This window comes from Mycteria americana, chromosome 7, assembly GCF_035582795.1.
Source record: "Mycteria americana isolate JAX WOST 10 ecotype Jacksonville Zoo and Gardens chromosome 7, USCA_MyAme_1.0, whole genome shotgun sequence".
Taxonomy (NCBI): domain Eukaryota; kingdom Metazoa; phylum Chordata; class Aves; order Ciconiiformes; family Ciconiidae; genus Mycteria; species Mycteria americana.
This window is the reverse complement of record NC_134371.1, coordinates 18,103,250-18,122,609: the sequence shown is the minus strand read 5'-3', so window position 1 is coordinate 18,122,609 and position 19,360 is coordinate 18,103,250. Positions and strand designations below refer to the sequence as shown.

At 34.6% G+C, this 19,360-nt stretch overlaps 1 protein-coding gene across 6 annotated transcripts in view; it reads left to right on the top strand.

Moving 5' to 3' along the window:
* Positions 1–19,360, top strand: part of U2SURP (U2 snRNP associated SURP domain containing) — a 46,905-nt gene that overhangs the window by 4,922 nt on the left and 22,623 nt on the right. For 2 of the 6 annotated variants that reach the window (XM_075507227.1, XM_075507222.1), the window contains exons 2-14: positions 2,987–3,034; positions 5,970–6,068; positions 7,181–7,295; positions 7,699–7,832; positions 8,979–9,020; positions 9,820–9,887; positions 11,806–11,900; positions 11,984–12,019; positions 12,119–12,201; positions 12,684–12,849; positions 14,027–14,238; positions 15,176–15,219; positions 18,474–18,578. In XM_075507227.1, coding sequence (XP_075363342.1) covers positions 2,987–3,034; positions 5,970–6,068; positions 7,181–7,295; positions 7,699–7,832; positions 8,979–9,020; positions 9,820–9,887; positions 11,806–11,900; positions 11,984–12,019; positions 12,119–12,201; positions 12,684–12,849; positions 14,027–14,238; positions 15,176–15,219; positions 18,474–18,578 — 1,247 coding nt within the window. Of the gene's footprint in view, positions 1–2,986; positions 3,035–5,969; positions 6,069–7,180; positions 7,296–7,698; positions 7,833–8,978; positions 9,021–9,819; positions 9,888–11,805; positions 11,901–11,983; positions 12,020–12,118; positions 12,202–12,683; positions 12,850–14,026; positions 14,239–15,175; positions 15,220–18,473; positions 18,579–19,360 lie in introns of those variants that run through there. The other 4 variants (XM_075507224.1, XM_075507226.1, XM_075507225.1 and 1 more) reach the window with 4 other exon arrangements.

Here is a 19,360-nt window from a genome sequence, read left to right as displayed (position 1 = left end):
GCATTGCTCCTTCAGTTATGCTGACACAATTCTTTGAGGGACCTGTGCAGTGAAAGTGATCCAGCTGGAAAATAGTCTGGTTTGGGGCGGGAGATAGGTTTCATGCAGAGAGGTAGAGGCAGTGAGTTGTGAGTAAGAGGACATTTGTAGATTGTTTATGCTGGCAATGACTGAAAGATGGACTCATCACATTTTTTCTGTCAGTGTTTTGAACATGAAGGAGCTATCCTCACATCTCGGACGTCATCAGGTGCAGGACAGAGCTTTGGGTATGTTTCTTTCAACAGTTAGTTCAGTTGAGTTACTTAACACGATGAGAAGAGGAAAAAAGAATCCTGTTCCAGGTTTCAATACAGGTGGGCAACATCTTCTGAAACTCCTCTCTGTGAATGTTAGAAAGACACTGTGATTCTGCTGAGTTAACTCAGCTGCTGTAACTTAAGGAAACAAAATCGCCCCTTTTGTCAAGGCAGTGCAGATAGATGCAAAGTGTAGCGCTGTGAGAAGTACGTTTTTTAATAACTGCTATTTAGAAACTGGCAGATAGCAACGTGTAATTTTGTCAAGAATCATTTCATCTTGTGCTTCATGGGTACAGTTGCTTGGATGGTCACAAGCAGTACCAAAGGTATGAACTAAATTTACAGATGGGAAGAGAAGACCTTAAAAATAAGAACTGTTTAAGGAGGAGAATAATGTGGCTCTGCAAAGCTGCTAGTTGCTGTGGGATAAAATTGGTCTAAAAGCTCAAACTGCTTTTAGAAGTTTTCAGAGTGCACCTTAGTAGAAATTCTGTTGCTCGGCTAATGTTTGGGGTGGCTTGCTCCACAGTGCTGTGGGTGGGTTGGGGAGCGCCGCTGTACTTCTAGCTCAGCAACTTCCAGACTTTTTTGATCATTGGACTGCTTTCCTGCTGTTAGCCCACAGAATCTCTGCATGCTACCATGCATTGAAAGCTTTTCCGAGCAGTATCATCTGCTCTGTTGCTGGAGAAACAGATTTAGTGTCTGTTAACTTTTTTTTTGTTGTTCTTCTTCAGGATATTGTGTCTTAAGTGTCATTGTACTAAACATTGGTACTGTTTGTTACTGTGTGTGATGCCTTGTTTGTTGTCCTCCCTGTAAGCAGCTTCAGCACCCATCCCTGTTGGAAGGTGTCGCTTTCCAAAACTTCTGTAAATGAAATGGATGTGGAGAATTGAGAAATGGTCATTTCATTCTGCTGTTGCCAAACAACATCCTTCCCCCAAGCAGTGCTGGGTCTCGACTCTGTCAGTACAGTAAGGCAGATGGCATTGTATCAGTCTACCTTTGAGATTTATCTTTTTAACTGTAGGTCTGAAAATTTTTTTTTTTAAGGGTGGAATTGTAACTGATGTGTTTGTTAGTTGCCGCAGGGTGGCAGCTGGCAGCAGGAAGAATGCCATTTTCAAGCTCTGAAATTCTTTTGCACGGTGTCTTTCTCTTATCTGTGTGATGTGCTATACATTCCCCCCACTCTGGGGGAGGACAGGTTTCCTTAAGCTACATTTTTGCAGTACATAGAACTGTGGATAACAGATTACTGATTTGAGTGCCATAGGCAGTTATGAATCACAAAAAAATTCCAGCACCAAATAGAGAGGAAAAATTTGCAGGAAGCGGTATTAATAAAAGATGCTTGTGATATTTACTTCCATGTGTATTTTAATGAACTTCTACTGGTAAACGTGAACTAAACTTTTTACTAACTTCTGTGCAAAGATGTGCCTTGTGAGTAATGTATAGTGTTGCAGGTAAGTGGATTTGGGAGGTCTTTGAGAGTAAGACATAAGTGGGGTTTTTTGTTTGTTTTTTCCCCCCTTTCTCTTTCTTAAAAAAACCCCAGACATATATTCCTAGGAGCCTGTTGCTTCTCCCTTTTAAGGGTTGTATCTTTGTATTTCTCTTTTACCTTTGTGGACTTAGTTCTGTTTTTCGAAGTGCTGTCTACCCTTTTTTTCTAAATTGATTTGACTGTAAAACATAGGCATATACTTGTCCAAAGATAAATGCCTCTATCTTAGTTGATGAAAATGCATGATGCAAAATGAAAACAAGGTCTGGTAAATTGTCTTCTAGAGTAGCATTTGGTGCTTGTCTGTTTTGGAAGACTGGAGACAAGCACTGTATATTATTATTTCTGGTAGAAACTATAAATTCCTGGTAATAAGGAGAAGTGCTAATGTTCTGTAACTAATTAACAGATTTCAGATAATGGAAATGTTTTATTTTGACTTAAATTTCAATTTAGATATGAATTTTGCATCAGCCAGTTATGTCTTAATAGTGGAAGTTATGTCAGTGAGGTTTTCTGGAATTTGGGCATTACATAATTTAAAAATGTGTTCCGTCATGTTTGTTGGAGTGTTCTCCATCACTTAAATGCATTTAAAAACATTATTTTAAAAAAAGCCTGCAAATTTTGTGTGTACACTGGTTTATGTGTTAAAGTTCAGTTACAGTTTAAAGTAATAATGTTAATTAGTACATACTCACAAATTGGACTTTAATTAGTGTTCCTGAGGTGGCGAGGTTCCATCTATGCACAACATACTAAGAGCAGTTTTGGAAATGATTTTATAGTAAGGCAAATGTAATCAAGCACTTACGTAATCTTTAACAGCCTTTAATGACAACTCTTGCAGATTCAGTGTAACAAACTTAATTTTTTTTTCCTTGCAGTGGTGTTAGTGGCATGTTTCTAAAACCCAGTTGTGAAATTGAGATGCTTTTAATGGTAGCAAGAACAGTCTATCTTTAATCCCTTATTTGCCTTATATTGACATTGTTCATGCTGTGACCCTGTTCAGATATATCATTAAAATACATTACATATATCTATGTTCTTGTGTATTTGGACGTTGAAGTTGAAATGAAAATGACATTCAAAGAACTTAATAAAAAAAGCAGAGATTGTTTGCCTGTTTCTTTTTCTGTGCCTCACCTCCTCTTCACTCTCTCTTCAGGTCAGAGTGCCAGATGCAGTACACACCACTGGATCTGCTGATACACATGTAAGTCCAAAATATTTAAAACCACCCCCCCCCACCCCCCCTCCCCCCAAAAAAAATCCAGCCAAATCCACAAACTCAAAATAGACCTGTTCTCTAAAGAAAACTACTTGCTGCAGGCAGACTATGGTGCATTGGGTATCTAATCTGTAGATGTTTGTAAATGAACCATTGATTTTAATGTTTAAAATTATTCCTTGAGACTTTCAAACAACCACTAGTGTAGGAAGCTTATTGCATTCATGATAGAAACTTGAACAGGAAGAAGCTGTAAGGACTCTCTATATGCTTCTCTCTTATACTGAGGAATAGTTCAAAATAAGAGGTGATTAATCATAAGAGTCACTGTATATTAAAGTGTCTTTTTGTATACAGTTGGATTCTCAAAAATGAGATAGTGTGGCCCTAATGTCATCCTTTACTTTTCTTTCTAATAGAATATACTTAAAGCAAAAGGTAAGAATAATTACCTAGTCTCTGTCCCTCCCTCACCCCCAGACCTTTGCCTGGTCATGTGATTGGTACATTGCTTGACAGCTTACCTATTTCTGAGCTAAAATGAAAACAGGCAGCAAGAGCCAAACAGAGCATTCATACCAGACAATTCATTCTGTGGTTTGGATTTTCTTCAAGATTTCAATTTGATTTTGTATATGAAAAGTCAATTACCAGCTGTTAGATTGCTTGTAAGATAACATTATTCAAGTTGTGATAGCAGAAACTTTTCATAAAGAAGTAGGTCCTTTTATTGATTTGCTTTACTTGCTACAATTTGGAAAATTACTCTTAAATCTCTTTTGAATATTTTGTGTTGTCGATGGAACTGGGAGTTCAGTACTTTGTGCTGCCTTATAGTCAACGTAGCGTTATGTTTAATGGGAGTTTGCTTTCATACAGTGATTTGATTACTCAACTAGAAGTTTTCTCTTTGCTTCCATCAATTGCTTTACCCTTTTCACTGTATTATTTTCCATTTTTTGAAGGAGGAAGGCCTTCAAGTTTTGTATAGCTCTGTTGTTAGGAATTCTGTGAAGCTGCATATGGTTAATAATAATGTTATAAGTGCCTACTGGAATGTAACTAGCAGGCATAAATTAGTGCAATCCTATTAACTTTATATTGTTCCAGCCACTTTGAAGGTGTTGTGTTTTGATTTGGGTGTTTTTGTTGGTTTTTTTTTTCCTGAGACCCTTTCTAAACTGAGATCTTAGTGCCAGAACTCTTTTTATCTTACAGCTGCTTCCCTTATGTCACTAGAACATATATTCATGTGGCTGATCTGCAGGTATCCGGTAACATTACTGTGAAAGATTATTTCCTGATGACAGGATAAGCCTTGGGTAGGAGTGTGGTATTTGTTTTGTCTGCATTGCTGTGCCGTAGCCATATGCCCACGTTTTGCCAAGGTTGTATATTGTTTGTCATACTGAAATATAAGCTATCTTTCAGACAACAGGAAAACTGGATTTTATTAATTTTAAAAAAGACAGATGCATGACAAGCTCCTGATAAACCTGTCACGCAGCTCATGTTGACAAACACAGTGTCATAAACCAGATAACTCCACAGACAATGCTGCATTAGTTTGTAACTGGTAGTTTTCCTTTTAATGATGAACTAGGGAACATTTTTCAAAGAAATATGAGCTATTTTAGTCATACACTTGGCACAGATCTAAGAGGTGTTTGTGATACTAAACAAGGATTATAAACCGAAGGTATTTCAAACAGGTTTTTTTTTTTCCACAGTGCTTTTTCATATGTAAAAATTCTCAGTAGGAAGCCGATAGTAGAAATAAAACTCTTTACAAAGAAAATTATTCCAGAGGAAACTCTTTTTGCAGTTAGTATCTGCAATTTTTTAATAATACAACAGTTAAGTTATTCACCTTATTTGTCTTGATGTTTTATTAAATTGAGCTGATTTTTTTTAAGAACTGTCGTTGAAAAAGCGGTGGTTTTAAACATCACTGTGCACTGTGTAAGAGCATCAAAATATTTTGAAGATAAAGCTTGTTTTGCTCTTCCAAGGCTTTTTTCTTGTTCTTGTGCTGATTCATTATGAATTACTGTGTTAAGCTAGGAGTTTCCAGAGAAATTTCTTACCTTTTCTCTCCTTTCCTTCCCATTGCCCATGTCTTTTAAACGTAGTCTTCATCCTGTTGTCTTTCCTCTCTCAATGTTTTACTGTCTGTGAACTACCTAAACAGAATCTTAGGAATTCTAATTCCTTACTCTCCAGAAATGACTGTTACATGAGTCCTTTCTTCATCAGGGTTTCAGGAAGGGAGGAATGGAGGTTAAATTACCTAAAATAGAAAGAATCTAGGAGCTATATTTTAGGTCTTTTGTTTTATTTAAATAGCAGCTGAAAACCTCAAGAATGCATTTTCTTCTTCAAGCAAACATATCACACTTTACATTTCAGTTGTACTTGAAGGTTGCATCCATTTTGTTCTTCAGTTACACCTCTTCAGCCTTGCGCAAATATTCTTCTGGCCAAAATAGTCAGAAAAGCTTTTAGAACTTTTCTTTTTTTGTTGTTTTGTTTTGTTTTCCTGGAAATTGCAATGATCAAAAAGGAACCATAGTGCAAAGCATATATTTCCAAAGGTTTAGAAACTGTGCGTTCTGTAGTGATAAGATCGCCTGGCTCTTACAGCAAGTACCCTTCAGATTTCAGCTGTGTTTGAATGGTGTGTTAAAAGCTTTCTCATTAAACCAAGGATGACTTGTTTTTAAAAAAGGCATAGATTTAAATTTTTTGGTTGTATTAGATAATGGCAAGTTCAGAGAGAAGTACAGTAAGCCTTTTCTTTGTTTTGTTTAGGTTAAGTCACTTCAGGTAGAAAGTTTCTGGGGTAGACCAAGGTAAAGAGTAATATTATTTTGATTGTTTTGTAAACAGTTTAATGTATGTTTTCTTACTCCCTTTGCAGCCTCTAATGGAAAGCAAGCTTAAAGCATTCAGTATTGGCAAAATGAGTGCTGCCAAACGGACTCTGAGCAAGAAGGAGCAAGAAGAATTAAAAAAGAAGGTAATGGTATACAGTGAAAACTTTATTTTGTATGCAGAGCTGAAATAAGTTTGCTTTTAGATTACAACCAGCTTTACCACCAAATTTCTTTGTTTTGATAATTGCAGCTTTTGAAGAATGGAAGTGAATTTATTTTACATGTTTAATTTGTTCTTGACATCCATGGCATTAAGATAGAGAGAGAGTCTTGCTCCCCTTTCCTCTGTGTGAGAAATCAAGTTCTCTGGTTTCCTGAAATACTGAATTGCAACAATCCATTGATTGTTGTATTGCTCAAAATGAAGACAGCCATTGCCTTAGGTTATTTTCTGTTCTTTGTTTGCTCTCTTCTTGTTGGATTTCAGTAATTGGAAAGAGTACCTGCTGTCTCTGTTTCAATACACATCCTTGTTATTCTGTAAAACATATTTTTGTCTAATGACTTCTTTTGGAATTAATAAAAACATTAGAATTTGATGCTGAATTTTAGGATACTCAGGAGCATACAAATTTTAGGAAATATGTAGTTTATAGTTGGTAAGGTGAAAGTTTTGAAAATTTTGGGCTTTGAACTTTACACACACAACTCTTACTATATTTCAGTGAGTTATCTCCTGCTAGGTTGCTGGAAATACTAGCCTAAAGAAACACGGTAGTGCTAAATTTAGGGTCTCAGTCAACTTTATTAAGTCATTGAATTAACTTCCCTGGGAAATACATAAAGGTGATCCTGTTGTTAATCTCCTTCAGTCACATGGGTTGATTGCAATGGGTAAGATGGAATACGTACTGTTCTCTGATGCTTACGTCAACAAAGCTCCAATCTCATAATGCTGGTCTTTCATATTATCTTTTCTATTTGGTATCTTTTGAATGTTAAATTGCCATGTAAACTCTTGGAAATGAACAGTCATATTGAGCATACAGGCCTTATGTGCTTTACGTATTATGTGCTGTGTTCTTCCCACATTTCTCAGAAATTCGATTTCTGTCTAAAATTGAAACTCATTTGATGCAGTTTGGAGCATGAACTCTAGAAAATAAAAAGGAATGTCATGTAGCTAATTTAAGAATAGCTGTCTAGTGAAGGTTGTTCTGTGTTGATAGTAAATAGATTAACATTTGCTCTGTAGGAGGATGAGAAGGCTGCTGCAGAAATTTATGAAGAATTCCTTGCTGCCTTTGAAGGAAGCGATGGTAATAAAGTGAAAACATTTGTAAGAGGAGGAATCGTTAATGCATCTAAAGGTATAACTAATCTTTTTTTGGGGGGTGGTGGATCATTTGGCTTTGAGTAAAGATGAAGATTGGCTTTGAATTGCATTTTAAAATTAATATGTTACATTAGAAGCAGCAAAGGAAACGTGATGCTAAAATGTACTTTATGCTTTGACTCACTAGGTAGGTAATAGCGTGATTTGTCTTTTAAACTTGAGAGGAAAAAATGCTTTGTTTTAAAATGCCTAATCTTTGTTCTTTTTCTTCATATTAAAATATGTTAAATTACAGAAAGTTTGTATGACAACTTTTTTGTTATGAAATAATATATTGAATTGAATTAACAATACTAAAGAACAACAGCATTCTTTCTAATGTACAGTATTGTGCAGCATTAGTTAATACAATGTTTTTAATTTGCCTTTAATTTCAGAGGAGCATGAAACAGATGAAAAACGGGGTAAAATCTATAAGCCTTCATCACGATTTTCAGATCAAAAAAATCAACCAAGCCAGCCATCTAATGAGAAGCCTCCATCCCTCTTAATGATAGAAACCAAAAAACCTGTAAGTTTCTTATTTGAATATTAACCCCATACTTAGGAAGTGTTTAGAAGTGCTTAGAAAAAGGTCTGTGTGATCTTGCAGAGTAGTTTTATCTGCATTTATCACATATTAAAAGAAGGTGGAAATTTTGATTTGCTAATTCCCGTAGAAAATTACAAGATGATGAAATGCAGAGGTCCACTAGCCCTGTATCCAGGTATAGCAGCATGATATAACTAGTACTGCACTTTGATTTGGCTGCTGTATGTTTCTGCTGTGTTCCTGCTAATTGAAACAGACTTCTCAGGAATACAGATTTAGTGACTGTTGCAAAGTAGCAGTATTTCCAGTCCTGAGAACTTGTGAAGTTTTAGAAGCGATTCTTCTTGGTGCCATCTGTTTTTAGGTTTTTACAACTTAAAAAAAAAAAATTGACCTTTGCATTGATCCAAGTTTTTCGTGGTGAGGTTTTTTAATTTTTTTTTTTTGGTGGTAATATTTGAGAATTCCCTTTAGTTCTTTGAATTGTACTAAATAAGTTGTAGAACTTGCACATTTTGGAAGCTGAACACCTTGTTTTTATTTAATTTATTTTGACTTCTGCATGGTTTGATACTTTTTTTTTGTTAAACTGAGATTTCATCATAAAAAGTAATGGAAGTATTATGAATAAACTTAGTCTTCAAGTCAAGTGATAGTTACATATGATTACTGTTACTACTGTATATGTGTAATTTGTAATTAATGTCTTGGACATCTTTAAAAAGTCTTTTAATAGAGCTTACTATGATTTTTAAGCTTAAGTGAAAAATATATGATACTGCCTCTTAGGGTGGGAAATTACATGTAATGTGATAATTGTGGGTAATCCCATCCTAGCCTCCCTCCAGCTTTAAACGAAACTCAAATTTAGACTAGTGGGGTAATACTGGATGGCAGTTTTGATTTTCATTGTATGTAAAGCTCTACAGTTACAGAAACGAATTGTAGCATTTTTTATTATGCTGAGCTCTGTTCTGTCATATGCAAGTGTTTGTACTGTAAGAATATTACTGCTTTTCAAATTTGTCATAAATACTTATCAAGTAATGCAATCAGTTTACTCACTTGCCCTGTCCAATGGTGATTGAAGATAATGAGGTAAAAATGGTTTTATTTATTTGGCAGACCCTCCCCAAAAACAAAAACAAACAAACAACTTTGCCTGGGGTGAGTAGGAAGTCCAGTTTTTCCAAAGCTGTAGTGTGTAACACAATAAATATTTTGTATGTCTGCCTATTGGAAACGTTTTCATTTAAATTTGGTTATATAAAAGCAATGTTGTTGAAGATAAGACTTCACATGAGTTAGTTAAGGTACATATATTACAGTAAAAAAAAAAAAGTATTACAATATCCATATTCTTTGTCATTCAAGAGTATTTTTTCTGAGGATCTTGAACTATTTAGAGTAACTGTTTCTTCAGACCTGTATTATATCCAAAAGGAAGCAAGAGAAGGAAATTCTTTTTACATAGAATGTTTGTCTGTGGATAAAATAATTGAATATATATATGTAAAATAATTTACATATATATGTACACATATCAATTTAATTAGAGCATGACAGCTTGCTAGGGGTGTAGTCAGCTTCTAAGTTTCTAAGTAGAATAAACTGACAAAATAAATCACAGATATCTTAAATTTGTATGTTGTAGAGAGAGTGTTTTATTACACATGCTGTATTGTAATAATGAGAAGTAACAAAGTTTAGTTTAAGCTATCCTTAATTTTATATTTTCTAGCTTTTATATTTTCTAGCTTTGTGTTTGATAGCACTCAGTCTTAATGTTTTCAAGTCTGTTTTGTTTTGGTTTTTTTTTTTTTTTCCTCCTGTAGTTTACTTGGTTTTGAAAGCTGTGGGTAAAATATGCATGGAAATTATCTAAAATTTTGTTATATACATATAATTTTTATTTTTTGTTTCATTTTATCTGCTGAAATGTTGGCTGATATATCTTTAATTTTAGCCTTTGAAGAAAGGAGAGAAGGAAAAGAAAAAGAGTAATTTGGAACTTTTTAAAGAAGAATTAAAGCAGTAAGTTTGACTAGTTTTTACTGTAAATAAAGATGCAAGGTTTTTTACCTTGCTTTTACAGGCAGTATTTAGGATCTTTCTTGCTAAGCTGTTTCCCAAAGTAGGTTTTTGGTTTTTTTCCCAAATGCTTGTGGAGTGGTATAACTTAATTAACAATGGCAATGATAATTAAACAGAGTACGAACTCATGCTGGTAGATGCTTGGTATAGGTGTCTGTGATTTGTCTGGATAATCAGTTGCCATCTAATTAGTTCTCTGGTGTTCCTTGATATTTACGCCCTTTCTTATGGTGATTGGTGATAGGAAGTGTTTATCACTATTGCTGAAAAGGACTTCTGTTTTGAAATCTGGCATCAACCAGAGGCTATAAAATAATCAAAAAAACAAACCATGTTTGCTGGCTTAAGTCTTTGTCTGTTGAAATGAATGGATTTCATTGCATGTCAGAGATATTTGATTGTGACCTTTGAAACAGTTTGGTACTGCCTTCCGAAGCAGAAGAATATCCAGAGCAATTAACCAAAAAAATTACATGTAAAGGCATAAAGTATTTCAGAGATCCCTGTACATGAATGACTGGCTATGTTTCCAAAGCTACTGAAGATGATTTTTGGATCAGTTAGGTGTGAATAGAGGCTTTGATGATTGAATCAACCAGCCATCTACCAGGATAAAAAATGGAAACCTAGGTTTGTTTTTGACAGCTGCTGTCAGTATGTTACTTACAAGTGGAACTTGAGATGCAATTCTGCTATAAATTAGCAAGTGTGAGCCTGTAAATGAGAACACTTCTTAACATGGTCTCATGCATTGTTAAAGTTAGTGAAGATACAGCAAGACAAGTAGGTACTGTAATGCATGTTCAGGTTTTTGGTGTTGACTTTTCTCTTGATGGGGGATGTAGCAAAGAGATTGGTAGCAAACTGAAATATGTATTAGACTCAGGAAGAATAAGAAGTTTTGTCAGTGTCTCTAAAACTATATCCAGAGGAATTGTAGTATGAGGTTGAGCTTTTGTATTAATGCAGAAATAAGACTTGTAATTACAGTTTAGAGATGTACTTCAGCTTGCATAATTTTAAAAACAAGCTGAAGAATGCTTCAAAAAGCAGATTCTTTCACTTTTGAATGTGTAATACAACAGAAAGAGCAGCACATATTAAGTGTAACTGAGTGCCACATATTTGCACTGATGTTAGAGATGGAAAACAAAATAATCTGTATCCATTAGAAAACAATAGGTACTTCATTATAAATCCATAAATGACTCTTGTGAGTAGTGTCTGAACTTCACTGCTGTCTGTTCATTAGTTGATGTAAATGAATTGAATTGACAGCCTTGTATTCCTGGTACACAATATCTTCGTACCAGGATTTAAGGCCAAACTACAAAGAACCAATTAGTTACTTGTGTGAGTACTATCCTCAGAGGTATAAACAGATGAGATCCTGTATGTTCTGGAGATAGTCATATGGGGGTGTCTGTCCTACAAGGTGACAGCCTACATGAATAAGGCTAAGAAAAGGTAAGAGGAGAAGTAGACACTTGTTGTGTGCATCTTGAAAAGTAATCTGAATGGTCAGTATATCTCTGGCAGTTGGGTGTGGAATTCGGGTCGCTTTTTCTGAAAACAGTTCTTATTTCTGGTCTTGTAAACTGCTTCTCAAACCAAGTCAATTTTGTGTGAGATTAAAACACCCTGACAGTATGAATGAGGAAGCATGCAGCTGGAATAATTCTGGTAGATATATTCCAGTTGATTAAACAGAAATTCAAACATACTGGCAATTTGAAATTTTTAACAAGCCCATTGTTTAATATTAAAAATTCTCATAATTCTAAAGTTAATTGAAAATTTTAAAATAAAAACCTCAAAATGGTATTAAGTTGTTACTTATGATAAACTTGTTTTGTAGAATACAAGAGGAGCGTGATGAACGACATAAAACAAAAGGTAGATTGAGTCGTTTTGAACCACCCCAGTCAGATTCAGATGGCCAGCGTCGTTCAAGTAAGTAGATGTTATTTTTTATGTTTGTTTGGGCTACAAAACTTGTAGACTAAATTATATATATTTTTCTTCTATTTATTCAGTGGATGCTCCTTCAAGAAGAAACAGATCATCTGGTGGTAATATAGATTCTTTTCTCATTCAATATAATGTTGTCACTGAAATGCATAGCAAGGATTATGATGACTTCTTTTCTGTTTTTTCCTCCATCATTGTAGTACTGGATGATTATGCACCAGGGTCACATGATGTTGGAGATCCAAGCACAACAAATTTGTATCTTGGAAACATTAATCCTCAAGTAAGTTTGGAGCCAAGAAATGAAGTGCAGTGTTGGCATATTTGAGTCTAGCTGAACTTTTTTTCCGGTGGCAATTTTCCCCCCTTTTTATTTTAAACCATACGCATATGTTTAAACCCATATACTAGGTACAGTTGCTGACTGTAGAGACAGTATTCATTTGAATAAATGCTCTGTGCATGAAGCTGTAAAAGTTAAGGTTTAGACTATCAGTTACTAGATGCAAAAATGCTCAGTTAAAATTATTTTTCCATGGATATCTCTGTGCAAGTGGATCATATCTCAAAAATTTGAGTGTGCTCAGTTTAAAATGCAATTTTTTAAATTATTATTTTTGCAGTAGATTGCTTTGGGGGGGTATCAATGAAGTGTTGTTTTTCAAGAAACTCAGAAAATTAAAATCTCAACATTTGGACAATAATATAAATGAGTATCTTAGAAATACAGTAACAAGATGCTAATTTTTACCTTTTCTCATGTAGATGAATGAAGAGATGCTGTGTCAAGAATTTGGACGCTTTGGACCCTTAGCGAGTGTTAAAATTATGTGGCCAAGAACTGATGAAGAAAGAGCAAGAGAAAGAAATTGTGGCTTTGTTGCCTTTATGAACAGGAGAGATGCTGAAAGAGCATTAAAGAATTTAAATGGTAAACAGGTTTCTCAGTTTGGAATTGCAATTATCTTTGTAGGAATATTGAGAAGTAACTGTAAGCATATCTTCAAGTTGTTTTATCATACTAGTGATAGGTATGCTGTAACTCCAACAGATACCACACTGGCAGTGATTTTAGTTTACACGGACTGTTTTACTGGCAGCTGAATGTCAGCAAACTATAGCATACACAAGGGCTGGGAATACTGTTTGCATTTGGTGTGGGTACAGATGTAATATTTTTGACTGTTTTGAAGATATGTGCAGGAGGTAATGTTTGATAATCTCTCCTCTGTAAACAGGCTATTTTAAGAAGGAATCTATTACTTGTAGTTGTTTACCAACAATAATTTTTTTTTGTGTGACTAAATTTAACTAGTGCACAGGATACAATCAATAATTGGTGATAAATATTACGTTCTTTTGAATAATGGCTAAATTCCTAATACTGAAGAGGTAGCTGTGCTACAACATTAGATAGTCCATATGTAAATGGACTATCTTGCCTATCTTTTATTTGAAAAAAGGAAAAGAATATCTCATATGATGAAGAAAGCTATGTCCTTACAGTTCAGGAATAGCTTGAAAATAAAAAATCAGCATCCTAGACAAAAAGAATAAAAAATGAAAGGTTGCCCCTGCATAGCTTACTCAAAATGGTGCTTTATTAGGACCATTAGTAAGTAGGCTTACACTATGTAGGAGTTCTAATTGGTTATTACATTTGGTTTTGAATAACATAATTTGAAACTTGTTATTATGAACAAAACATTTTTAAGAATTGAAGTGCAGAAATAATATAATTTTAAAATTACTCTGTTCATTCTGATGTGCTGAATATCAAATTTTTTAAATTTTTTTCCCCCAGCAAGTCAAGTAATTGTGTACTGTAGTCTCCTGAAAATGTATATTGGGGGAAGATTAATAAAATATTTCATGTAATAGGCTTTCGTTTGCACATGATGTAGTCTGATAGATGTGATACACTAATCAACAGTGTAAGCAAAAAGTAAACCATGGCAGGCAAACGTAAATGCTGCACTTACACAGAGAAATGTCCAGCGACACAGAACCAATTTATAACAAAATGGTGGTTTTTTGTTTGTTTTTGTGTGTGTGTTTTTTTGTTTTTGTTTGTTTATTTGTTTGGTTTTTTACTTTCACTTTTTCAGGCAAGATGATTATGTCATTTGAAATGAAGCTAGGTTGGGGCAAAGCTGTACCTATACCACCACATCCAATATACATTCCGCCTTCTATGATGGAGCATACCCTCCCGCCTCCTCCGTCAGGACTGCCTTTTAATGCCCAGCCTAGGGAGAGATTGAAGAATCCTAATGCTCCAATGTTACCACCACCAAAAAACAAGGAAGATTTTGAGAAGGTAACTTACAGTACCCTGGGCCATATCTCATTGTTAAATACTACATCTGTGACAGTATTTCAGTGGCTTCATAGATTTGCATTGTTCAGGCTGACTTTGGCGGCCCTTAGTGTACAAACTCACTGGCTCCCTGCTGTAGCCCAAGGGAACCTACTTAATTCCTGAAGCTCTGTTCCATGTCTGTGTTAGGGTACAGTATATTGAGTCTTGATTTATTTTAGTGCTGCTTTAAATCTGGCTATCATTTTCCCCCTCCAGGCTCCCTGGATTTTTTTCTCCTACGTCCTCCCCTTTTGTTGGCTGCCAAATTGCAGTATCTAAATTGCTTTCTTTATAGAAAATACTACATTGTAATTTGGGTAGCAATATTTTTACAGTAGAGAAGTTGTATTTTGTGTAGAAGGTAATTAATCTGGACATTGAGTAAGTATTTTTTGCTACTTATGGAGTCAGTTTTCAAACTTTTTTCTGGAATATTAGCTGATAAAAGGGTAAGTATCTTGTAATCACAAACCAGCTTGATTTACATTTGTAAGAATTTGTTGATTCTTTGAATGACACTTAAATGTTAGGGCTGTTTTTTGTAAGACTTGGGAATAAAGTAATACCAACGTGATCCAAGTCAAATAGTTTAGAATCTTTTCATAAACTTAAGAACTCCTTTCTTAATTATATTCAGCGTAGTACCTATTCAGTGCATCAATGTACATTCTGACAGGAATGTTCTGATACTTTGCAATTAGTGAACCTTTATGGTTCACTGACACAACCATTTGCATTTTGTGTAATTGCTTAGTTATAACTTCACAGCAGTGATTGCCTGCAAAACTTGTGATAGATGTGTAGTATTTTCATTGCATATGTATATTTTTGCTTGTTACTTGTTAACAATACTCACATATTCTATGTTTATTATCTGATGTGACTTCATATACAGACTCTGTCGCAAGCCATAGTCAAAGTGGTTATCCCAACAGAAAGGTACATGTTTTTCTTTATTATTACTGATCTAAATATAGAAAATTTCCCCTTCGGAATTTTAAAGAAAAATGGTGATGTTGAGGAAAAGGTAATGGCTTGACTGAGCAATGGTTCTTTCATGACACTTGAGAGAAACGTGTGTGTGTTACAGTCTTATTGTACTTATCTTAATAACTCCTTTTTTTAGTGAGGATAGATTTAAATGGTTATCTTTTGCATTTAATTTGAGCACTAGAAATAGTTGCAGAGTAATTTTGTGAGTGAACACTAGGGTGAAGTAGCTTGTCTTAGAGACGCTGTATAAGTCCTGACATAAACCTCTGAGTACTTCATAGCTAGGATGCAGCTGTCTCCAGTGTGGCGCTGCAGGGGTTTTTTTTCTTTCTTTTTTTTTATTTGTACAATTTGTAACCAATTCAGTTAAAAATAAATTTTGATTTCTGCTATTTTTTTAAATGTGCAACAGTTAATAATTTTGGTCGCTGAAAAAGGTATTTCTGTATTGCAAGGGTATTTTTACATTTTGGTCCCCATCAGTGCTCCTGCCTTCACACTAGTCTAGGTATACTCTTGCTCAGTTAAGCTAAAGCCTTTTCCCGAACATAGGAACACAACACTGTTTTAAAAGTAAATAAGCACAAAAGATTACCAAATTCTCTTTGACATTGGCCTTGGTGAGCAACACCAGCTGAACTGTCTGCGGCAGCGGGGGACCAGGAAAACATCATGGGATGGATTGGGAAAGTATACAGTTTTTGACCAGACATTGGTACGATCGGCTCCAATAAATGTGGTTTTATTATAACTGAAAACCTTTTTTTTGTTGGCCAACTTAAGCTAAATGACATTTTAAAATAATGCACTTAAAACTATCATCTTTTTTTACTACACTGTTTTAATTGTCACAAAGTCCCTTTTTTCTTTTTTTTCGCGTGTGTGGGGGGGAAGGAGGAGATTTGTGAAGCTAGTTATAGTAGTATATTAACATATACTCAATAGATGCTCAAATGCGCTAGTATTTTTGATGAAATTTTAGGACAGTACAATTTTTGTTGGGTAGAGACATGAATAATGAGGGCGACCAAGAGGAGTCTTGATTTGAGAAACATATTGAGTAGTAGAACAAGTGCTTGTAAAACTGTACAGTGCTCACAGAGTAATTAGCTTTCAGAGAAAAATGTTTCCATTTTATTTACTGTAGCATTTTGAAAGCTCGTGTGATAAGAAAAGCTCATGTTAATTGAATTGTATTTGAAAATACTTTTAATTTTTTTTTTCCTGATGACTTTCAAAGGTGCTAATGACAAGTGCTAAGCCTATTACACAATGCATTGCGTCATGCAAAAATTTTGACTGACTTCAGTGGGATAATATGTTTAATTATTCTCCTTTGCTTGAAAATTTTCAATACCAGTTTTTAACATCTCTTACTTTTTAGTATTTACTAAACGGAAAACCTTGTATACACAATCAAGTTTTTTCTGAGAAATTCACTTTCAAGTAGTCATGTCTTACATACCAAAATGTTTGTAACGCCCTCTTCCAGATATGGGATGTACTGAATCTTTTTTCATATATCTGAGGTCTTTCCAAAGCAGATGCTCTTGTTTAAGCATAAGCTGCTCTTATACAACTTTATTGTACTTGATGAAAGAAAAATTAGATGAAAACCAATGGCATGGTTCTGCAGGAAGCCAGAAATTATCACATTGAACTTGCTTTAAAATAAATGAATGGTGTAGTAGCTCAGAGGCTTGAAAGCTAATTGTAATTTTTTTTTTCTTACGGATGTTTTCAAATACAGTTCATATAACAAGAGCAGTCTTGGTATTTAGACTTTCAGAACACTGCTTTAAATAAAATGGCTACAGAATTATTGAGACTATGTCCTCTTTACAATGTTTCTGGGATTGTGAAAAGCAAACAGACAGGAAAATTGAGCTGTAAGTAGCTAGTTTTTTGTGTAACGTTTGAGGTAAATGTATATTTAATGCTAGCTGGTATAAAACAGAACATTTGCTAAGTTTGCAGATGGCAGGGGCAGGTTTTTATTACTGTGTTTTTAAGTTGAAAATTTTTTTGATCTAGTGCATTGTATCTGTGGCAGAACTTTGAATACTCATGGTAGAAAATAATCACCTCATTACTAAGAATGAATAGAAAATTCTGCAGCTTTTCAATGTAACAATTTTTGAATTTTAGTAATTAAAAAATTACTAAACGGATATCTAATGAGATACATGTAAACAACCAATATCCATTTGTTGCATCTAAGAAAATAAATTTAAAAATGTAAAATTCTGTATATTTTTTTTGTTTGCATCACGTTCAAAGGACATGTGCTGTGGAGCTATTGATATTTGTAGGTAATCAATATTTGAAAATTCAGGATCCTGTTTCCAAAAAACCCCAAAAGGTTGGAAACCGATGATCACTACTCTTTATATGACTGTCTCCTGTTAGCATGCTTATAAGGGGCTCTGCATTTTCAGATGTGGCTTGAAAAATGTGCACTTCACATCTGCCTCTTGCCTATCAGGTTGTAGTGCTGAATGAAACGAATACAGATGTTTATTTTTTTTAAATTGTGATTTGGTTCACTTGAGTGTATGAGGGAGCAAACACTGGAAGGTATGACACAAAATGATGGACAGTTTTGTTCTATGCCAATAGTTGAGTCTTGACCAAAAAGAGATTATCTAAATTTAATAAAACCATTGCCCAGTTTGGCATCAGGAAGGCTATTTGCTTTTCCTTTCATACTTGGATAGTTTGAAAGCTGAATGCAGCTTCTGTTGAATATTCAAAAGTATGTGTGTTTTGATTTTGAGCGTAATATTCAGCCACTTGTTTCTCTGAACTTTAGCTAATGCTTTGGTCTTAGTTCTAGACAATTTAGATGAGGGCTTAGTTTTTGATAGTTAATTGTACTTTGGTGTTCAGTTGCCCATTTTTGTGCATAAGGACTATTAAGCTTCTGCTAAGCAAGAGATGGTTGTAGGCCAAGCCGTGGAAATTCAGGAAAGAGGTCTCTTAAATTCTTACTCCACCACTCCTAGGCATGTTTTTATTTTAGAATGCCCAGGTCTATGATGCAAGGCTATAATATGTTCCATGTTACCTTATCTTTTATACAGTTTTCTTAACAATACAGCAAAATAATCTCCTGCACAGTTGTAGTATCTTAGGTGAAGTGTAGTTTTATATAGTGTTAGGTCTGAATCAATTTTTCTTTAACTGTGTTGTTGTTGTAGGAATTTGCTCGCTTTGATACATCGAATGATAGAGTTTGTGGTACGGGAAGGGCCTATGTTTGAAGCCATGATCATGAACCGAGAAATCAACAATCCAATGTTCAGGTGCTTATTACATTGCTTCAATTTGAAATAGTGCTAACTATTTTCACTGTTGCTAATATTTTGCAATTCTGAAATACTAATAAGAGTTGTTTTTACTTTGCCTACCTTTATGTGCAGATTTAAATTTTACAAATTGTACAAATGCTTATGCTATCTTTTTATGATGAAGAATGCACTTTTATTGCAGTTGTTACTAATGTGTACATTTAAATAAAATACTAGATACACACTATAAAATACATTTTTACATATATAAATATATATAAAATAAATAAAATTACATTTAACGCCTACTTTTCTGAGGGATTCAAAGTCATCAGTGGAAGCAGTAGCATACACTTTAAAAAAAGAAAAAAATCCCGCCCAAAACAGACAGGCTAGCTCAATGTAAAGGCCAGTCCTCCTGGAGCCTAATTTCTAAGCTTTAGCAAGAGCTGGGAGTCATTTTTCTTTGATATCAATGCAAATAGGATTAAACGTTAGCTGACATAGTGAAGTTACAGAATTTCCAGCTCTTGTCATTAATGGAATAAAAAAGGATCAATTTCCAAACTTCTTGTGAAATGCAGTCTCTGAAAAACTTTTTCAGGGAAATACTAAGTGACCTTTTAAACATGTTGTATTTGCAGTAAGGTTGAAGTGCTTCATTATGATTTTTATATACAAATTGAGAAAATATGCAGGTCAAAATATCCTGGCCATTAAAAATGGGCTGCTTCCCCTGCCACCCCCCACCCTCTGATCTTGTCAGAGTGTTCTGACAGACAATTTACTGGTGGAAA